Source organism: Cucumis melo, chromosome 3 (assembly GCF_025177605.1).
Source record: "Cucumis melo cultivar AY chromosome 3, USDA_Cmelo_AY_1.0, whole genome shotgun sequence".
NCBI lineage: Eukaryota > Viridiplantae > Streptophyta > Magnoliopsida > Cucurbitales > Cucurbitaceae > Cucumis > Cucumis melo.
Window position 1 is genome coordinate 12346303 of NC_066859.1, and position 22936 is coordinate 12369238.

Sequence of the window (22936 nt, forward strand, 5' to 3'; positions counted from 1 at the left end):
ACCAAGAAGAAAAAAAGAAGATGAAAAATGAAGAAGAAGGAAGAAATTCTTGAAGAAGTAATGATGAAATTGCAAATTAGAAGTAGAAATATGAAGAAGGAGAAGTAACAATACGAAGAAATTATTAATACGAAGAAGAGAAGAATAAATTATAAAAAAGAAAAAAACTAAAAAAATCGTCTTGCAATAATACAAATTCAATAAAAATAAAAATAAATATAGAATTTATGAAAAGTAACTGAGTTTATGAGTTTTTAAATGGTTATATTGATGCAAATTTACCATTAAAAAATAAATGTGATACATCATGTATAGGAAAAAGTTTGAAATATGACTGTCCCACGTGTTAATACGTACCAAAAGAATGAGTACATTATGGCAATGGCTTCGTCATTCGAGTAAAAAGTTAAGCGTCGTAAGACAGCGCGAGTTTTCTTCATCCAACGTGCAGTCGCTGTGCCCGCGACTGTGCATCGGTTTGCCAATTGCCAATCAGCCCGTCATTTCGAAATTTCTCAGTCCACTATTACTTGAATTTTGTTCAGGTGATTGGGTTTTCTGTTTGCTTGTTGTTGGGTCTTCAAATTGTGTTTTGGGTGTGCTCAGAATCTGCTTTTAGAGTTCACGGTCTGTGGGAAATCGATTGATGGATAGTTAGGGATTCAAGGGGCTCAATGATAAAGGGCTTTGTTTTATCGTGGGGAAGATAATTGACTTTTGTCTATGTCTTGGTTCTTCTGACGATTATGTAGTTTTACAATTTGACTTTCTTTTTGTTCTTAGTGTTTGCGAGTTTTCCTCATCGTTCTTGTTTATTTGTGCAGATGGAGCAGTCTATATCATCGCTGGCATTCAAGGGTTCCATAGCTGAAGCAATTGTCGAATCCAAAAATCAAAGGAAACTATTTTTGGTTTATATTTCTGGTATATTTCTATTCATTCTACCTTCTTCCTCAATGGTTTTGCTGATTTGTATATCTTTTAGATGGAAATTTGAACAACAATTTTCTGTTACTCTTTTGTAATGGGGGACTTACTGGTCTAAATAATGGTGTATTATGTATATCACTAGTTTATTCCATTTTTCTTGTATTTTTCTGCTTAAAAATAGCCAACCTAGAAATACTACTCGTAGAAGTGTATAAAAGATCAGCTTGTTTCTTCTTTTGTTTTTTTGGGTTATCAGGATAGGTGAATTATAATGACCCTATAAAAATTGATATCTTATCCAAATCCATATACATATAAATGATTAGTTCTATGTATGAAAAAGTTTAGGAGATTCTGCTCTCCTTAATTACAATTGTCCATTGCAAGAAATTTCTTTTTTATAATAAATGCCAGCTTAATACTCAAGTAGGCGTACAAATTTGTACATTTTCTAGAAGTACTTTTTGGTCGTATTACAATTTGGGTTTAGGCCCCCAAAGATAATATACATGGAGTTTTCATCTCTGTTTTTCTTTTGCTTTGTAATAAGTTTTCCTTTTTGATTCCCTCCTTTAGGAGTTTGTTAATTTGAGAATTAGTCTCTTTACAAATGAAATTTTTATCTGTTGTTAAAAATAAAATGATATTGATACATGGAGTGCAATACACGTCTTTTAGTAATACTCCATCTTTAATCTAGGTTAGAGGCCTTTTGTTAAGCTTGATCTTAGCTAATAGGCCGAGAAAGGTATAGGTTGGCCTTTTGTTTGATTTTGCTTGTAGGCTTAGGATCCCTTGTCTGTTTTATGCTATCTTCCACTCTTGTTTTGTTCGATGTAGTCTCTCATTTCGTAGTTTTAGCCAACCATGGGTAAAAGTATCTCCCATCCTTGTTTTGCTGCATAGAGTGTATTCCGATTAATTTCTATCCTGTTTTCTTATAGATAACATGAATATGCATTCTTCCGAGACTGCACTGCACTGCAGGGGGATAAGAAATAAGGGAAAAAAAAAGAAGAAAGAAGAGTATAAATTTCTCTAAGGTTTTAGAATGTTGTGTAGTATGCATGTAATGACCCAAATTTTTGCAGAACATGACCCCTACTACATGCATACTAATAATTTTTTTTATAAGCATTAGAAAAGGCTATGAACCAAATTTTGGTAGAAAAGTCTTGATGAACTTCACCCACCGCCACTAATTTTCCTATCAACCAAGCCCGAATTAACTAGCCTTTCTGGGCCTATCTGCCGTTGTTATGCTTCATAGACATTTCCATGACAACTGTCTTTTGCTTATGGATGCCCTCAAACAGAACAATAACGTCTTTTGTTCTGTTAGCCCTTTTCAAGTCAACAAGGCCCTCTTCATCTCCAAAACTCTAGAACAAACCATTAATGGTTGGCACACTGTGGGGGAATATCAGGTGAGATTTGAAAAATGGGGACATGAAACAGTCTACTCAGAACGCAAAGCTCCATCTTATGGAGGATGATAGAAGTCAGAAATTTTCCTTTGCACACATGGAGCTGCGGCACTTCACATCCATTGGCCATGCTTGAAGGGTAGACCACTTCACAAAACCTCGTCTCGCTTGGATATGATAGAAGTTAGCACTAGAGTGACAAAGAATCAATTTGATTTCTTGCCGGCAACTGTCCACTTGCCTTCTTCCTCCATGATGAAGTTTTTATTTATTTATTTTGTCACCACCAATGACCCTTTTTCAAGTTGGATTACTCCATGCGCCGATGATCACCGGCGAAGCAATATGAGGTCCTTTAAGAACACGACCCCGTCACAATAGGCAAACAACTAGACCATGGCTCCTCCCAGTGTGTCCTTTGTACCCAAAAAGCCATCATCTCCCCTAATTCCTCCTGTCCTTTTCAACCAACTTGACCTCCTCTCACCCATCTGATTTGGTTCTTACTAATGCTTTACACCCTTATACTCTGTATAGTTTTTCTTTTATTCTTTCCAGTTAGAGAGCTTTCTTGGGTTTTCCTTGTTTCATTTGTTCAATGAAATGTTTCTTTATCCAAAAGATACTTATGGGCACCTATGAGAATATTGAATTTTGCAGATGTAATTTATTCTTCTCCTTCTCCTTCTCCCTTTCTGTTTAGGTGATGATGCTGAATCAAGTAGATTGGAAAGTTCAACATGGACAAGTTCAAAGGTAAACTACTCTCAGCTACATGGATTAACAATTAATGTTCTTTCATCTCTAACTTTTTACTGTTCTTTCATTTATACTTATACCAGGTGGCTGAATCAGTGTCAAAGTACTGTGTTTTATTGCATATTCCTGCTGGAAGTATGGATGCTGCACAGTTTTCGTCAATATGTATCCTATATTCAGTAGTAGTTTTCAGTTCTTATCTCTATTACATGCTACTGTCCATGCCATGAGGTATAATGTGGATAATAAATTTTGGTCTCATTGGCTGTGTTTGGGGGGGGGGGGATCTATACATCTTTACAATGCTATTTCTATTTGAGGACCATAGATTAGGATCTCCAAGTTGGGCTCTTCGAGAATTTTAATCTTGGGTTTTGGAACTAAACTGTCTGTTCATTTAGGTATTCAGGAGATTAGTTTTGGAATATTGCCATCAATTTTTTTAGGGGATAAAAGGAAAGAAGTACCAGGTATTCTGTATTCCCCATTTATTACAAGTACTAGGTTCTTTTTTCATTGAGAAACGAAAAAGTGAACCTTATCACAATAAAAAAAAAAAGGATTACACATTTGGTCTTTAAGGTGTGAGTGGGGTTTCACTTTATGTCTGTAACTTTTAAGAAGTTTCATTTTTGACCCGTGGTCCCCGGGTATGAATTAGATCTCATATTGGTCAAGTAATTTCATATTGGTCTTGTCATACTTGTTAACTGCAATAATGGAAAGCATATGTATATATATATATATATATATATTTGATAAGATATAATAATGGAAAGTTAATTTTTTCTTGTAGTGTATAGTTAACATTAGCAATAATTGATTAGTTTTTAATTATTTTTTTATAAATTGCATAAATTAATACTTAAACCAATATATATATTTTTTTTTTCTGTGGAGACACCAATATCCATGGACAAAACACCTTTGCTCAGATGCATCTCGCTCGTGATGCACCTCACTATGGAGGATATGGTGGACTAACAGGCTGTTGAAGATTATGTCCATTTCTGCAGACCTTCCAAATATGCCCTTCTAAACGCATGAAACTGTCTATTGTAAGCTTCTCTTTGATTATCTTCTTGGCACCCCCAATATGAGATGATAGGCTCGTAGCTCGGCCGGGAAAATGATCTTCAAGGACAGTTTTGAAATTAGTCATCGAATACTGCAGGTGAACAACTCGAAATTCTACCCGAGCGCATTCACCAAAAACAAAAACCCTAAACCAAAACCAAAAACGAAATTGATAAATGAAAGTTTTACCTGTTGAGCTGAATGAAGAGAGATGAACGAAATATGAGTATTTGTAGTTGTTGGAAGCGTGAGTGGTGGTTGGTTGTTTGGTAGCCGATAGATGTACATGAGGAGATCGATAGTGAGAAGTAAGAAACTTGAGAGACATGACTGATGGAAGTATATATACTGTCTCATTTTTCAAATTCATTTTAGACAGTTAAGTGTTTTCTATTGAGGATCGATTGTGAGAAGTGGGAGCGCGGGAGCAAGTAAATGAAAACGGTCCACAGATTGTTTGGTGACTATTAAAAGCGAGAATTGAGATAGTGAAACGTGGAATGAGATCAGGAATAGAGACTGAGATGAACGGGGCCTGGTGGGTGCATCTGTGTGGGCAAGTGGGTAATTTCAATGGCAGCTGATGCGAGCAAAGGCCATTCTCCATTGAAAATTTGATATGGGTCATTTTTCATTTGGGCCTTTGGAAATGGGTAAACTGTACAAATTTCCCACAAAAGCTCCTGCCATTAAGACCCTCCATTGTCAAGGAGGCAATTAGCTACCCGAAAGTTCAAAAAGAAAACGCCACCCTTTTGGAGCAAACTCACAATGCAGAAACAAGTGATTCATAGTTTCCATCTCTCTAAGACAAAAGACAACAAATGGAGGGGGAGAGGACCCACTTTGGGAACTTCCTTTAAAGCTTCTCATGAGTATTTAGACTTCTATAAGCAAGGGACTATAGGAAGATCTTCACTTTCTTGGAAACTTTAAGCTTCCATAAAAGATTGACCATCGGTAATTTATTTTCATGACCCCTTTGTCAAGTTTAGGAAAGTGGGCTTAGTAGAGAACTTGCCCCAGGAGTCGATCCTCCACTGTAAACTGTCCCTATTTCCCTTCACCACCCAAGAATTCAGTAACTGGGTAAGAGCAACGGTCCATTGTGTAGTTTGTTTACATCTATATATACGTATGTGTGTATAAAACTCCTAGATCTTTTCAAAAATATCTTTGATCATGAGGCATTCAGGGTTCGATTCTCTGGCAATGAATTTGTTCAAAAAAAGAAAAGGAAATGATCAAGGTTCTGAAATGGGCTTATTTCTTTTAAGAAGAAAATCCAAGTTCTATGATAATGAAAGTCCTTCGTGATTCTAAGCTTGTAGTCTACTGTCAGTTGTTCTTTTTCAAACTGGGATGTTCTTTTGAGTTTTCTTGGGCAAGCTTCTCAGCTTTGTATTCTATATATCTTCTCTCTGTTTCTAGCTAACATTGTGAACTTGTTCTCTAATACCTTTCAAGGTTGAGGGTTTTTCCTTGTATCAATGTGCTACAGACCCACAGAAATCTGTACCATGTATTACAGCTGTTGGATACAATGGTATACAACTTTGGCTAAATGGTAAGGATTGTTGGTAACATGCACCTATTTGCTACAGATTAAGCTAGATATATTATACGTTTCTGTTGAACTTTGTTTTTTTTTTTTTTATCTTTATATAGAGGGCTTCATTAGTGCTGAGGTTTTGGCTTCCAATTTAGAGAAGGCATGGCTGGGTCTTCATATCCAGGTACTGAACTATTTTCTATTAATTGTTTTTTCTCTTTATATATGTTTTTGTATATTTCTTATTGTAACGCAGAGCTCCACAGATTCTTGGTGTGTGATATACCTTGTAAAAATTGTTAGATTCTTATTTTTAATAATGATGAAGGGATTTGGAATTGCAAGAGCAATAGAAAGGAATGCGTGTTAGGTGGTTCTTGAAATTTTAATGTACCTACCTATCTTCTATTCCTTCTGTGTAAGTGTTGCTTTCAGATCGTACTTTCTTTTATGGCAACTTGCTTAACCTCACCCCTACTAATGCGGGCATTGTTGCTTAGAAAACAGCATTCGACATTCGAAAAAGGGAAAGAGGTCTTGTAGAGAAAATCTGAGTTAGTTTACATGCAGAAATTTGCAGTTGGTGCTTAAAAGTAAGATGGGCTGAAAGAATCATGGAGGACTAGTCTAAGATGACCTTGAGTTTAATCTTTCCTAATTCTGGTGCTTTTGTGAAGATATTGATTCTCTACTATCAGTGATTTGTGTGGGTTGTTGACTGAATGGAAAAGCTGGTTTTGTACATGAATGCCACTAATGTTACTTACTAGCTTATTTGGATCAAGAAAATAATGAAGTTTTTGACAAATACATTTCTTGTCCCTGAAGTTTGAGTTTGGTGTTTATATGATCATTGGATTTAAGAATGAACACTTTAGTATTTGAGGTCTGGGAGATGGTTCCAAGCGGTTTCTGAGTTAATTTGAAAGCTAGTTGATTAACAAACAAAGGATATTGCATGTTGAGGTGGCAAGTTTACTAATTTTGCATTAATTTTTCGGATTATATGGCTTTTTCATTTTTTTCTCTCCGTCTACTTCCCTTCCTCTCTTTTTCTTTTTCTTTTCCCTTCTCCTTTCTCACAGCTTTTCAAAGATGCGACACTATGATGTGATTGAAAATTAAATAAGTTAGTCCTCTTAATTTGTTTCGATATTTTGCGAATACTTTTCGTTTTGATCCACCATTAAAACTTCCTTTTGTTTGCATCAAAGCATTTTTCCATTTTAGTTATATCCGAAGATGAATTGCAGGAAACAACAGCATCTGTTTTGACGGCAGCCCTTGCTTCAAAGAAGTCTGAGGCATCTACTTCGAGAACCTCTGATTTATGTAGTTCCTCTTTGGCATCTGTTTCTCCTTCGGATCATCATATTGGTTCCTCAGAGACAAATCTGGGTGTCAATAGTGGTATAGTAGAGGAAGAGAAAGGACCCGAAAAATTAGTCAAGGTATTATATCAACATAGTCTACCTTAAGCTAAAAGGTTATATTCTTTATAATTGGTTTCTCTTTTGTATTGTGATAAATCCACAATAGAATAGAATTTCTGACTTTATTGATGAATTAGAAACAGTACAAGTAATTGAATTGAGTAGAACTCAATTCAATGGCTAGGGCATTGTTGTTCTTCTTCCTCTCAAGAAGTAACAAGCCTACTGAATTTCTTCTCCAAATTCATAATCCCCTTTCTCGCCTAAAAGCTCCCTATTTATACAAAGCATCCACCGACCTTTACACTAACAAACTCTATCAACTAACTAACACATACTCTTTATTACAAAATAACCCACACACACATATGTACTCTCACACGTGTAACTTCTTTTTATTTTTCCTGCTGTAATGGTATATTACTGAGGTCTAACATTACTCCTCCCTTCCAAATCCACCTTGTCCTCAAGGTGAAAGTTAGGATATCGGCACTGCATTTCTTCATATTCTTCCCGAGTTGCCTCATGACTTAGCAACCCCTCCCAGCTTACTATAACCTCCCAGCTTCCTGTTTTAGTCTTACGGTAATCAGTAGCTTCAACAGGCATAGTCTCCCATTCAAAATTCTCATTTAACTGTTGGATTGTCGGCTGTACATTAATGTGCTCTCCTATCAGTTTCTTCAGTTGAGAAACAAACATGGAAAACAGGATGGATTGATGAGCTGTCAGGTAACTCCAGCTTATAAGCAATTGGACCGATCCTTTCAAGAATCTTATAAGGCCCCAAATATTTAGAAGAAAGCTTCTCATTCCTTTTTCTTCTCAAGGAAAGCTGGCGATAAGGTCTGATTTTCAGGAAAACCCAATCCTCAATCTCATATTCCACATTCCTTCTCTTTTGATCAGCATACTTTTTCATTTGATCTTGTGCCAATCGTAAGTGATCCTTCAGAGCTGCTAGGTACCAGATCCCTTTCTTTCAACTGTTCATCCAAAGTGGCATTTGTTGTTACAACATCACCGTAGTAAATCAAAGGGGGTGGTTGTTGGCCATATACCACTTGAAAAGGAGTCATGCCTAAAGCCTTCTGAAAAGTGGTATTATACCAGTACTCTGCCCACAGTAACTACTTTACCATTCTTTAGGCTTCTCACTGTAGAAACATCTCAAATAAATTTCCACACTCCTGTTCACCACTTCTGTCTGACCATCTGACTGTGGATGGTATGTAGAACTGCGGTTCAACTTCGTGCCTGCTAACCGAAATCTCCTTCCAAAAACAGCTAAGAAAAACCTTATCTCTATCCGACACAATGGATGTAGGGAAGCCATGAAGTCTTACTACTTCTTTCACAAACAACTCCGCTGCTGTTTTTGCTGAATATGGATGCTTTAATGGTAAGAAATGACTGTACTTACTCAAGCGATTCACAACTACAAAAATCACCTCATATCCTGCTGTTTTTGGTAGTCCATCCATGAAATCCGTAGAAATATCGCTCCAGACATGTGTAGGAATTTCCGATGGTAACAATAACCCAGCAGGTGAAAGAGCCAACATTTTATTTCGTTGACATACCGTGCACTCTTCACAGTATTTTTTAATATAAGTCTTCATGCCTTCTCAATACAACTCTCCTCAGTTCTTTTATATGTACGTAAGACAACTCTCCCGCAGTTCTTTTATATGTACTTAAGAAACCAGAATGACCACCCAAGGCTGAATCATGGTAGGTCTGTAAGATTGATAGTATCAATGGATGTTTTTGAAATTACCAACCAGTTCTTAAATCTCAACATTCCATACTGAATACTAAATTTACTGTCAGTCTGTTCTTTTTCCCCACTCAGTTCAGCTATTATCTTTTGCAGCTTTTCATCTTTTTCCACTTCTTCTTTAATTATCTTCAAGTCAATAAGGATTGGAGCTGAAAGATTGCATAAATGCGTCATTGGGGGTATCCTCGAGAGAGCATCAGCTGCTGTATTCTCTACCCCTGGTTTATAAACGACTTTAAAAGAGTAGCCCAAAAGTTTAGCAATCCACCTTTGGTTAGTACTGTGGTTGTATTACCCTTTGCTCCAGCAGGAATTTCAGAGATTTCTGATCAGTCCTTACAATGAATTTTGCCCCAATAAGTAAGGTCTCCTCCTTTGGACAGCAAGGACAACTGCCATGAGCTCCCTCTCATACACTGGTCTTCCTTTGTCCCTCACGGCTAATGTATGGCTGTAAAAGGCTATTGGGCGTTTGGCTTGAATTAACACAGCTCCTATTCCAAATCCAGATGCATTTGTTTCGATTTCAAAGGGTTGATCAAAGTTAGGCAACGCTAGAACCGGTAAAGACATCATTGCTTTCTTCAATTTTTCAAAAGCCTCATTAGCTTCTTCACTCCATTTAAAACTTCCTTTTTTAAGAAGTTGAGTGAGAAGAGCAACAATAGCTCCATACTGATGCACAAATTTATGATAATACCCTGTTACTCCAAGGAATCCACGCGTTTCCCACACATTTGTTGGTTTAGGCCATTCAGCAATCAAACGAATTTTTTCGGGATCCACTTCCGCCCCATTTCCAGTTATGACATGCCCTAAATAATCCACTCTTGTCTTGCCAAAGCTGCATTTTTTTTGTTAGCATACAGTTCATGCTTTCGTAGTACTGCCAAGATTGCCTCTAAATGCTCCAAATGCTTCTCCATGTCTTTACTGTAGATCAATATATCATAAAAAAAACCAACACAAACCTCCTCAAGTAAGGTTTAAATATCGCATTCATTAATGACTGAAATGTAGCCGGCGCATTAGTTAGCCCAAAGGGCATCACTGAGAATTCATAATGGCCTTTGTGCGTTCTAAAAGCAGTCTTCTTCACATCTTCCTCAGCCATTCTGATCTGGTGGTAATCAGATTTCAGATCAATTTTAGTGAATAGTGGAGCCCCGCTTAATTCATCAAATAATTCTTCAACGACCGGAATTGGAAATTTATCAGGAACAGTAACATTATTCAGCGCCCTGTAGTCCACGCAAAACCGCTAACTACCATCTTTCTTCTTAACTAAAAGTACTGGACTTGAATACGGGTTGACACTCGGTCTAATAACTCTTGAGGTTAGCATTTCTCCCACCAGCTTCTCCATTTCTTCTTTTTGGTGGTATGCATAAGGGTATGGCCTCACATTTATAGGGTTAGTATCCCTTTTTAAATGTATGTGATGCTCAATGCTTCGTCTAGGTGGTAATTTCTTTGGCCTGTCAAACACATCAGCATACTAGTCTAATATGGTGGTTATTAGCCCTTTTGTCTCACAGCTTGTACCTCTTTCTTCATGAACTGTTTCATTTATCGATGCTACTGCTATGGATCTACATTCAATCAGATAACCGTGGTCATGTTCTTCCCACATCTTCAATAGATTCCTCAAACTCACCCTTGATTTGGTGAGACTCGGGTCCCCTTCAATACAAATTTGTTTATCCTTATTACTGAACGTTAGAGTTAAGTTCTTCCAATCCACAACTGTAACTCCTAATGAATAAAGCCACTGCATATACTCCTCCCAACTCTAGGGTAGGAAATCTTCTTTGACAGTCCACTCCTTCATTTGTACTTCCAAGGATTCACAAATGCCCTTCCCTTGGATGGCTGTCCCTGACCCTAGGATCACCCGATAATGGGCAGTTTCTTTAATTGGTAAGTGTAGCAACTTCACCAATTTTTCAGAGACAAAATTATGCGTGGCCCCATAGTCTATTAAAATCACAACCTCTTTATCCCGCAACCATCCTCTTACTTTCATAGTACCAAGATCATTCAGTCCAACTACAGAGTTTATGGATAATTCCACACTAGCTGCAGTATCTCCTCTGATTTCTACCGTCCGTAACTCTGTACTTTCAACTTCAGCTTCTTCAATGATTTCAAACTCTTCATGGTTATTAGTAACCACAAACATTCTAAGCTCACGTTGTTCCTTCCTCTTACATTTGTGATCTGTCAAATATTTCTCATTACATTTAAAACAAAGTCCCTTTCCTTTCCTTGTTTGGAATTCGGCATCGGACAATCGCTTAGAAGAGCCTTCTTTTCGCGCCTCTCCAGTATTTGAACTTCTCAAAGTAATAGTTCTTGTGGGAAACGTTGTGTTTCCTTTAGCATCAGTCGTGGCATAATTGATAACAGGCTTCACATTCGATGATGGTTGTGGTAGGTATTTCCTGCCAGAAAAACCATTCAAATTCGCCTCTCCTCTAATTATCTTTTTGTTCTCAACCAATTGACGATCTAGCTGCGTCATCTCAACTAAATTCTTTGGTCTATAGAATGCTACTTCCGCTCTAATCCATGGGAAGAGTCCATTCATAAGGTTTCTTCTACAACTCTTTCTTGTAAATCCGACAGTGGAGCTACTAGCTTATCGAATAAATTTCTATATTCTTCCATTGTTGTTTCTTGCCGGATTCTAAGTAAACGATCGTAAATGGTACCTTCTCTAGTTGATCGGAATCGCACTAACAGTCTCTCCTTTAAATTGGACCAATTAAGGAATTTCTCTCTTTCCTCTTGCGAACGATACCAATTAAGGGCAGGGCCATCAAAACTATTAGTTGAAACTAACATTTTTTTAGATTCAGTCAGTTTATGTATTTGAAAATACCTCTCTGCTCGGAACAACTAGGAGTCGGGATCTTCTTCGGTGAAAACCGGCATCTCCACTTTTTTAAATTTGCTTCGATCTCCCGAAATGTCGTCCGTATCAACTTTTTCTTTTCGGTTCTTGTTTCACCGATTTCTCGGTTGGAAGTTGCTTCGTTCTCCTTCGACTTCATCGTCGAAGACTCGCGCAGTGTCGATTTGGTCATTTGATCACTCATCATTGATCGCTCTTTCGCATTCGTCTCCATGTATGATAAATCACCTGCTGCTGTTTTTTAGTCTGAAGTTGCATCAACTCCAGATTCTTCGTGATTTCGCTCAACGTTGCTTCGATTACCGGCAACTTACTTATTTTTTTCTTCATTCCGACGATCTCTTGATCAAACATTTCCATATGCTCTTCAATTCGCGTTTGAACCATCGTCACTTCTTCTTTTTCGGATCGTTGTGTTAAGATACCACAAGATCTGATTGTTCTATTACTTTCAACAAAGGATTACAGCCCAAAACTAGAGAACACTTCAATCAAACAATAAACAATTTACTCGTTGAAGTGTTAACCAAAAGAACAACAAAATACAATAACCGGAATGCCTAACGAACACAAACTCGAAAATCACCAAAACACAACCAAACACAAGAAAATAAAAACCAGAACAAAAGAACCTGGACTCTGCTCTCTCCTTCGCAAAGGAGCCTGCAGCCTCTTCCTTTTTCTCCCCCAAAATATCCGTTCCTCTTTTGTTATTCTCTGTCCCTTTTAATTACCCACTACTAACTAACTGTAGGCCCCTCCTGCTGGTCCCCGATCTCCTTGCTTTCCTCCCTTCCACCACGTGTATTCTCCTGGTTGGTTTCATGGATATGCTTTCCCATGCCACTTGTTTCTTCCTCATTGGTTTCATGTTTTTTCTTACTTCTCCTATTATACGTAAATAGAATTGGGGGCCTAGCATCACTCTCCTCTTCCAAATCCACCTTGTCCTCAAGGTGGAATTCCGGAAACTGGTACTTCATATCGGAGCAGTTTTCCCATGTTGCTTCGTGGGGCGGTAGCCCTTTCCAACTGATCAAGGCTTCCCACTCTTTAGTGATCGGGTTCTTGCGATAGCTGTAGACTTCTTCGGGTTGTGTGATCCACTCGTGATTCTCATTCATATATGGGTTTAACGATTGAACCGATTCTCCCCTTCCCACGACCTTCTTTAGTTGCGAAACGTGAAAAACCAGGTGAATAGCTGCTGAACTAGGGAGTTCTAATCTGTATGCCACTTCTCCAATTCTCTCTGTTATCCGGTAAGGTCCGAAATATTTTGGGGATAGCTTTTCATTCCTTTTCTTTCTGAGGGACACCTGTCGGTAGGGCCGTATTTTGAGGAATCCAAAGTCCCCTTCTTGGAATTCTACCTCCCTTCTCTTGGCATCCGCTTGTTTCTTCATTCTTTCTTGGGCCAATTTCAAATGTTCCTTCAGCGCCCCCAGTACCACATCCCTCTCTTTCAGTTGTTGATCAAGTGTGGAGTTTGATGTTTCCATGTCTCCGTAGTATATCAAGGGGGGGGGGGGGGGAAGTCTCCCATATTCTGCTTGGAAGGGGGTAATTCCTATCGAACTATGATAGGTAGTATTGTACCAATACTCGGCCCAGTGTATCCATTGGCTCCACTCGTTCAGCTTTTCCCTACAAAAACATCTCAAATAGGTCTCCACACTCTTGTTCACCACCTCGGTCTGTCCATCCGATTGAGGATGATAAGAAGAGCTTCGATTCAACTTGGTGCCCGCTAAACGGAAAAGTTCCTTCCAGAAAGGGCTTGGAAGACCTTGTCCCTGTCGGACACTATTGATCTAGGGTATCCGTGGAGCTTAACTACTTCCTTGACAAACGTTTCTGCCACGACCTTGGCTGTATATGGGTGTTTCAACAATAGAAAGTGGCCATATTTACTTAGCCTGTCAACCACCACTAGTATCACATCCTATCCTTTGGATTTAGGTAGCCCTTCGATAAAATCCACGACCTTAGCTGTATATGGGTGTCTCACTTCTTCCTTGATGGTTTCCACATCTATTAACGCGGGAGCGGTGATTTGGTTCAATTGCACGGTTGGGGGAATTCTGGACAAGGCATCTGCGGCCTTATTTTCTAACCCCGGCTGGTAAACCACATCAAAAGAATATCCCAGGAGTTTCGCTATCCATTTTTGGTATTGGGGTTGTATCACCCGTTGTTCCAACAAAAGTTTTAGTGACCGTTGATCCGTCTTCACCGTAAACTTCCTTCCCAACAGATACGGGCGCCATCTCTGCACTACAAAAACCACTGCGATCAGCTCCCTTTCATACACTGGGCGCACCCTTGGCCTCCGGCATTGAGTCAACACAGCCCTGACTCCAAACCCTGAAGCATCCGATTCAATTTCAAATGGAAGGTTGAAGTGTGGCATGGCGAGCACTGGAAGAGTCATCATGGCTTTTTTCAATTTTTCAAACACAGCTTCGGCCTCCCCATTCCATTGGTATGCTCCAGTCTTTAATAACTGCGTGAGTGGAGCTGCTAGTGTTCCATAGTCCTTTACAAAGCGTCTGTAATAGCCGGTCAAACCTAGGAACCCACGAACTTCACGCACATTGGTCGGAATTGGCCATTCATTGATCGCTTTAATCTTCTCAGGGTCCACCTCAATGCCTTTCTTCGATATGAAATGACCCAAATATCCAATCCGTGGTTTAGCAAAGCTACATTTTTCCAAGTTCACGTACAATTCCTTCTCCTATAGTAGTCCTAAGACCACTTCTAAGTGTTGCACATGCTCCTCCATGCCCTGACTGTAGACTAGGATATCGTTGAAAAAACAAGAACAAACCTTCTCAGATATGGTTTAAACACTTGATTCATCAAAGCCTGGAATGTCGAGGGTGCGTTAGTCAGTCTGAACGGCATCACTAAGAACTCGTAGTGCCCTTCATGAGTTCTGAACGCTGTCTTTTCAATATCTTCGGGACACATCCGTATCTGGTGGTATCCGGCTTTGAGGTCTATCTTAGAGAAGATGTTAGCTCCCTTTAACTCATCGAACAACTCCTCTATGACTGAGATCGGAAACTTGCCAGGAATCGTCACATTATTCAGGGCCCGGTAGTCCACACAGAACCTCCAACTCCCATCTTTCTTTCTTACCAACAACACGAGCTGGAGTACGGACTTTTGCTTGGTCGTATAATTCTTGAGGAGAGCATTTCATCTACCAGTCGCTCCATCTTTTCCTTCTGGTGATGTGCATACGGGTATGGCCTGACGTTTGTCAGGTCAGTCCCACTTTTTAGATAAATGTGATGGTCAATGCTGCACTGGGGTGGAAGAGTTGTTGGCCATTTAAACACGTTGGCAAATCTTTCGAACAAGGTGGCTATGGGGTTCTTTCCTTCCTCCCTCCCCCTATTCTTCTCCCTATGCAGACTCCTCCATCAGCTCACAATCTATGGATCGACATTCCACAAGGAATCCCTGGTCTTCTGCCCCCTATGACTTCACCAGATTCTTCAAACTCACCCGTGTTCTGGTGAGGCTCGGGTCTCCCCTTATCATGATCTTCTTGCCCTGGTGGTAGAAGGTCAGCAGTAACTTCTTCCAATCGACTTCTGTCACCCCAAGAGAGTGGAGCCATTGCATTCCCAGGATTATATCAACTCCCCCCAACTGCAATGTTAGGAAGCTGTCGTTCACCTTCCATCCCCCATCTGAACCTCCATATCGCGGAACACCCTCTTGCCCTTGACTGCCTTTCCGGATCCTAAGATCACTCCATAATTAGGTGTTTCCTGCAGTGTCAGTCCCAGTTTGGTTACTATTTTCTCGGCAATGAAGTTGTGGGTTACCCCACAATCGATCAATATCACTACTTCTTCCTCCCCAATCTTTCCTTTAACTTTCATGGTTCCCGGGTTGGATAGTCCCACTACCGAATTGATAAACAGTTCGATGTTCAAGTTCTCCACATTCTGGACCTCAGCTTGTTTAATTTCTATCTCGGCATCGAGAAACTCTTCCTCTACAATCTCCAATTCCTCTCCTCCTTCTTTGACCAGCACATTCGGAGCTCCTTATTCTCCTTGGACTTGCATCTATCCCTAGCGAAATATTTTTCTCCACAGTGGAAGCACAACCCTTTTTCCCTTCAGGCCTGGAACTCAGCTTCCGTTAGCCTTTTAGTGGGTCCCTCACGACGGTTATCTCCCGTCGCCACCTCTCTCAGTGTGATCGTTCTCATTAGCCAGCTTCCCCCAGTTGTTCCTTCTTTCGCGGCTGCTGAACTTCCATTCTTGGGTTGTTGACTTTTGTAGGTGGTCTTAGTATCATAAGCACTGACCAACCCACACTCTTTTCGGACCAACCTCTATTTTCTATTTTTAAGGCCAATTTCATCATTTGGGCCAGCCCATTGGGCTCCAGTGTTTCTACTTCGAATTTCAGCCACGGGTTAAGTCCGTTCATGAACGTTTCCTCTAACACCACCGTGGGTAAGAAAGCCACCGGTGCTAACAGCTTGTCGAAACGATTCCGATACTCTTCGACAGTTGTCTCTTGTTTGATGGTTAGGAACCGGCCCACCAACGTTCCCTCTCTTGTCACCCGGAACCGCATCAACATCTTCTGTTTCAAATCATCCCATCCGGTAAATGCTTCCCGCTCTTCTTGTGACCGGTACCAGTCTAGTGCTGGGCCGTCGAAACTCATCACTGCCACCGTAAGTTTCTCCGAGTCTGACAGGTTATGTATCTTGAAGTAACGGTCCGCTCTGAACAGCCAAGAGTCGGGGTCTGTTTCATCAAATACCGGCATCTCAACTTTTTTAAACTTGCTTCGATCTAACGTTCGTTCTTCTTCTGTTTTCGTATCCCCCTTTGGTTCTTCCATTGTCGCTGGGAGATTCGATCCCGCCATCGTGACTTGGCTAGTGGATCCTTCCTCTGTTTTCTTTCAGGCGAATCATCTCTAATGATCCCTTCAATGTACTTCAAGCTCACTTGTTGTTGCTGGGATTGTTTGTCAATCTGCGAGTTCATCTCAGCAAGGCTTTTGGACAACAGTGCTATATTCTCTTCAATAACCGGCAATCTCTTCATTTCCTGCTCCACCGTCTCCAATCGTTTTTCGACCACCTTTTCCATCGTCGTAGTCTTGCCTAGGTTTTTGGCTCTGATACCAAAATGTTAAGATACCACAAGATCTGATTGTTCTATTACATTCAACAAAGGATTATAGCCCAAAACTAGAGAACACTTCAATCAAACAGTAAACAATTTCCTTGTTGAAGTGTTAACTAAAAGAACAACAAAATACAATAACCGGAATGCCTAACGAACACAAACTCGAAAATCACCAAAACACAGCCAAACACAAGAAAATAAAAACCAGAACAAAAGAACCTGGACTCTGCTCTCTCCTCCGCAAAGGAGCCTGCAGCCTCTTCCTTTTTCTCCCCCAAAATATCCATACCTCTTTTGTTCTTCTCTGCCCCTTTTAATACCCATACTAACTAACTGTGGGCCCCTCCTGCTGGTCCCCGATCTTCTTGCTTTCCTCCCTTCCACCACGTGTATTCTCCTGGTTGGTTTCATGGATATGCTTTCCCATGCCACTTGTTTCTTCCTCATTGGTTTCATGTTTTTTCTTACTTCTATTATACGTAAATAGGATTGGGGGCCTAGCACGTTTGCTCTGAAACCAATATGATAGATCCCGAAACGATAGAATAGAATTTCTGACTTTATTGATGAATTAGAAACAGTACAAGTAATTGAATTGAGTAGAACTCAATTTAATGGCTAGGGCACTCTTGTTCTTTCTCCTTTCAAGAAGTAACAAGCCTACTGAATTTCTTCTCCGCATTCATAATCCCTTTTCCCGCCTAAAAGCTCCCTATTTATACAAAGCATCCACTGACCTTTACACTAACAAACTCTAACAACTAACTAACACATACTCTTTATTACAAAATAACCCACACACACATATGTACTCTCACACGTGTAACTTCTTTTTATTTTTCCTGCTGTAATGGTATATTACTGGAGGTCTAACATATTGTTAGCAGGAAGACATCAAAGCAGACATTAAGGAGTCAAATGTACATCATTCTCTGAGTGTTGAGATTCAGAATAATGATGAATTATCCCTTGAGCCCTCTGAGAAAGACAAAAGTTCATTGGCACATCCTCGAGACCAGGAAAGCTGTTCCCCTAAAAATGCCTCAAAAATTGTTAATGACTCTTATATCACTCCAAAGCTTATTGAATCCAGTCAATCAAGAGCTCCACAACCAATGTCTTTAGAAGCCAAGGAAGAGGTCCGAGAAAATAAGGAAATTGTTGATGACAATGCTATAGAAAATGATAGTGCCCACAAGGACTACACGTCAAATGATGTTCATTTAAACATTCGCTTGCTGAATGGTATTAACCTACAGGAAAAGTTTCCCAAGACAAGTACCTTGAGGATGATCAAGGACTACGTGGATAACAGCCAACCAAGTACCTTTGGATCTTATGATTTAGCCATCCCATATCCTCGCAAGGTTTTCACAGATCAAGGTATCATCTGAATTTTTATTTCTTGGTTATAGTCAATAGCTCCTAATATAGTATATTATTGATTATTCTTTGTTTCCATAGTTTTTAACAATGGACCAAACTGTTAATTGAAAAGATGATGTAATACGTCTTGGGTAATTTGGTAAATTCCATACTTTTTAACAATAGACCAAACTGTTAATTGAAAAGATGATGTAATACGTTTTGGGTAATTTGGTAAATTCAAATTAATCTTGGTTAATCCTTGATTAATTACGTTTTAGTCCCTAATCAGTGTTTAGTTTCCTTTTAGTTATCCTTTTTTAATCCCATCTTACATCTAAATCTCTATAAATAGAGGATTCCTTCATTGTATTCAATAATTTTGATTCATTAATAAATTCTCTCATTTGGCATACACCAATAGATGAAAAAAGAGATTATTTGCGCAAAGGATACTATTGAAAAGAAGAAAAGGAATATGTGGAAATCCTAGTACAGGGAGAAACCACGATAGAAGCCGCTCTTATTATTTTCTAATAATCAAAAGAGTACAAGAGGGAAGAATATATATAGGCTATAATAAGCCAAAACAAAAAAGAAAATAAAGCTAGGGTACAATAAATTACACAAATACGCTTTGGCTATAAACACTCCACAATCCCCTAATTTCCAACACTTCCCCTCAAGTTGGAGCATAGGTGTCAATTAGGCCCCACTTGCTAACACGATAGTCAAAGTTTTGCCTGAGTAACCCTTTGGTGAGGACATCAACAATTTGTTGACTAGAAGGGAATCTACAAGATACATATACTACCATTGTCATGTTTCTCCTTTGTAAAATGTCTTCTATCTCCGCGTATTTCATTTTGTCATGTTGATTGGGTTATTAGCTATGCTTATAGCAACTTTATTGTCACAGAAGAGCTTCATAGGTAACTCACAGTCCAGATTAAAACTTTATGCATCCAGATCTCTTCACAGATTTCCAAACTCATAGTTCTGTATTCGGCTTTAGTACTACTCCTAGCGACAACACCTTGTTTCTTACTCCTCCAAGTAAGAAGATTACCCCACACAAAAGTGCAGGATCCTGAGTGGACTTTTTGTTAGTAACTGATCCTGCTCAATTAGAGTTGGTATAAGCCTCAATACATTTTCGGTTAGTTTTCCACATTAAACCTTTACTTGGAGTAGTTTTTAAGTATTTCAAAATGTGATTCACGGCTTCCATGTGTTCTTCGTAGGGTGCTTGCTTAAACTCACTAACAGTGCTAACTGCATAAAAGATATCTGGTCTTGTGTGAGATAGATAAATCAATTTTCCCACTAAGCGCTGATACTACTCTTTGTCAACAGGAACTTTGTAACTAGGATTTCTTAGTTTTGCATTGAATTCTATGGGGTATCAGTAGGTCTGCATCCAATTATACATGTTTCCTTTAACAAGTCAAGAGTATACTTTCTTTGTAAAACAGAGATTCCTTCCCTCGATCGTGCCACCTCCATCCCAAGGAAGTACTTTAGATTCCATAAATCTTTGATTTCAAACTCGCCATCTATTTTCTTTTTCAGCCTAGTAATCTCAGATTCTCAACAATATCATCTCCTGACAAGACAATATCATTGATATACACAATCAACATAGCAATTTTCTCAAACTCATACCTTTTTGTAAACAGTGTGTGATCATAATGTCCTTGAGAGAAGCCTTGGGATTTAACAAAGGTCGTAAATCTGTTAAACCATGCTCTAGGAAATTGTTTCAAACCATAAAGAGATTTTCAAAGCTTACAAACTGAACTTCAAATGTTGAGTCTTAGATCTTGAGTCTTTAAGTCTTAGATCTCAAAAACTGATAGTTCAAGTGTTTAATCCACGAGGTTTGGAAAAAAGTTCAATCACTAATGATACTAAATATTAAGTTGTTAGACCATATTAGAGAATGATACGATAAATATGTTTATTTGGTTAATATGGCATGATGTGACCAGTCTTAACGATGTTATATTTTTGGTGTTGGCTGTGGCCTTTTCTTCTCATTCTTCTCCCTACATTTTTTTTAATATCATATTGACTCTTGGATTCAGAAAGCTATGTTTTCTCTTTTGTTTTTCATTTATTATTATTGTTATTATTCGGATTGGTGCTTTTTTTATTCTCTCTTCTCTCTCTCTCTCCCTCTCTCTCTCTCTTCCACATGTCAAATTTGGAGGAGGATTTATTTGCATGATAAATGACAAACAGAAAAAATTGCAAAAGTGAACTCTTATGTCCTTTTATTTATGCTATCTTGTTGAAAACCTTTCTCGTATAAATTTTCACGAGTATATTTTCTTTTATCATTTTGGCATGTGTATTCACAAGTTTCAGGTTTCATTTAGTCCAGTGGTTGTACTCATTTTGCTCCCGTTTGAGCAACTTGAAATTAGAACTTGTAAATCAGATGGTGCTTCGAGTGGTACAGTTTGAACTTAGAATACATGCTAATAGTCCTGTTTTCTTGGAGTGAAATACTAATATGTTGATCATGATTTCACCGACTCAAAAGGAAAAAGATATTGATCATATTTATGAGTTTCTATCATGAGATCATCACGTGCCTTATAAATATTGACTGGACTGACATCCATCCTTTGAAATACCAACTGGACTGGCATCCATTGTTTAGGACTGGGTATCAGTTGGTACTGATTAAAGATTAGCAACTGATTAAAGATTTATCTATCATCCTATGGGTACGGCCAATAGTGCAACTCAAATTGGTGTCTTTCTGGTCTGGACTTCAATAAACTCTCACTTCCATTTTGAAATTTTGTTAGAACTTACCATCATGATATACTTAATGGCATGAAGATGCTTAATGGAAAGCTGGGTGTTGACTGTTGTCTTATTTGTTTAAATTGCTCCAGATTTGGGTAAATCATTATCAGACCTGGGCCTACATAACAGACAAGCATTGATAACGGTTCGACATCGAGGAGTTAGTACTAATTTAAGAGGAGGATCATCCTCTGATGAAAGAAAATTTTCAGCCGATGGCGTTTCTTCAGATGAAAATAGTGATGGATATTTTGCATTCGTTAAAAGGATTTTATCTTATGTGAATCCATTCTCTTATCTTGGGGTAGGGGCGAGTGCAGCAAGTTCCAGACATGAAACTCAGGGAGACGCACGACAATATAGTGAGTTTCTTATCTTGAAGATATCAATTGTTTTTTTTAAGGTTAAAATCTTGGTTTGTCTGAGGTTTCAAGATTACTTCATTTCAGTCTCTTTCTCATTAACTTTCAAAAGTTCTATTCTTTTACTAATATTTTCATTAATAGATTAATGCTCAGAGATACAACTCTATTTGGGAGTGAATAAGAAAGCAATGAAAAGTACGAATGATACAAAGATGATAAGTTAACAGGAGAATTAAAAGCAGGCTATTTAAGATATACATCCTGTGAAGGACATCCAGCAAAACACTTCTTCCAAGAATACTTTAAACGAGATGATTCATATCTGTCAAACCAAGAAAACCCAAAAACAGATAGGAAGAAGCCTCCACCGCAACAACTCCCAAAGAATGAGCCTGAAAACAATGAAGGCCCAACTAAAAATGATTGATGAATGGCAAAGCTCCAGAGTCCAAGAAGAGACTAACTGCTTCCAACAAACCGACTAAAAGCACTAGAATTTTGCTGAGTCTTTTTGTTGAGATGAATCAATAATCATACAATCAACAAGATACAAAGTCTTATTTATTTATTTATTTTTGGTTTAAAAGATCTTAATTCATTTAATGAGTTGCTAATTTCACTATTCATTTGTAAGTAGTATTCAGTTGGATAAAATTGAAAGTTTATGGCTGTTAGATTGCCTATTCTTCTTTTGGTTCTAATGCATTGCCGGTTTCTTATATAAAAAAGAAATGCAAGTCTGGTTAAAATTGACTCAATGAGAACTATTGAGATAAAATGAATTTCTCCTTAATCCTTTGAATGGCTAATATTTTTGGATGGTTTCAGGTAATAGCGCTTTGGAAGCAGAGAACTACTATGTCCGCCAACCAAACCAAGGAACTGCAATGGCGGGTGAAAACAATACTCGAGGCAAGCAACCATCTTCTTCATCTAGATTTGGAGCAAATATTCATAGCATTCATACATTAAAACATGACGATGATGATGAACGATTCAGAAGTAGGAATTCCTTTTGGAATGGTAATTCTACAGAGTATGGTGGTGACAATGATAGCAAACGACAATGATGAAAGACCAGATTGTCCGAGGAGAACTTAATTGCTTTACTTTTATACAATATGATCTGAAACTTATAGCTGATTATAATGACATTGTATATATCTTAAATTAAATAAGTCTATATTTGGATGTCATCTCTACTCTTTTAGGAAGAGAGGGGAAGTATAGTCTCAAGTTTGGACTAAAATTATATTTGATCTAAAGTTTCAAAATCTAACTACCTTTATCTAAGCTTTGAAAGATGACACTCAATGGTCTCTTTGTCAAAA

The 22936-nt window shown here is 38.5% G+C and overlaps 1 protein-coding gene and 1 long non-coding RNA gene across 4 annotated transcripts; both read left to right on the forward strand.

The window, feature by feature from the left end:
- Positions 1-312: 312 nt before the first annotated feature.
- Positions 313-22936, forward strand: LOC103488651 (plant UBX domain-containing protein 11). Of its 3 annotated transcripts, XM_008447469.3 has the most exons (10): positions 313-545; positions 825-924; positions 3061-3113; positions 3200-3281; positions 5695-5760; positions 5862-5929; positions 6999-7196; positions 17943-18438; positions 21330-21602; positions 22434-22936. In XM_008447469.3, exons 2-10 carry the CDS (start codon positions 825-827, stop codon positions 22673-22675), a joined length of 1578 nt encoding a protein of 525 aa, XP_008445691.3. In that variant the 5' UTR covers positions 313-545; the 3' UTR covers positions 22676-22936. The 3 variants fall into 3 exon arrangements, with proteins under 3 accessions (XP_008445691.3, XP_050938564.1, XP_050938565.1); XM_051082607.1 differs by lacking the exons at positions 313-545; positions 825-924; positions 3061-3113; positions 3200-3281 and adding an exon at positions 3941-4290 and having other exon boundaries at positions 5661-5760; XM_051082608.1 differs by lacking the exons at positions 313-545; positions 825-924; positions 3061-3113; positions 3200-3281 and adding an exon at positions 3942-4174 and having other exon boundaries at positions 5661-5760.
- On the forward strand, positions 5939-6555 carry LOC127148542 (uncharacterized). Its single transcript, XR_007819583.1, has 2 exons — positions 5939-6163; positions 6253-6555. It is a non-coding gene; the product is annotated as an uncharacterized LOC127148542 (long non-coding RNA).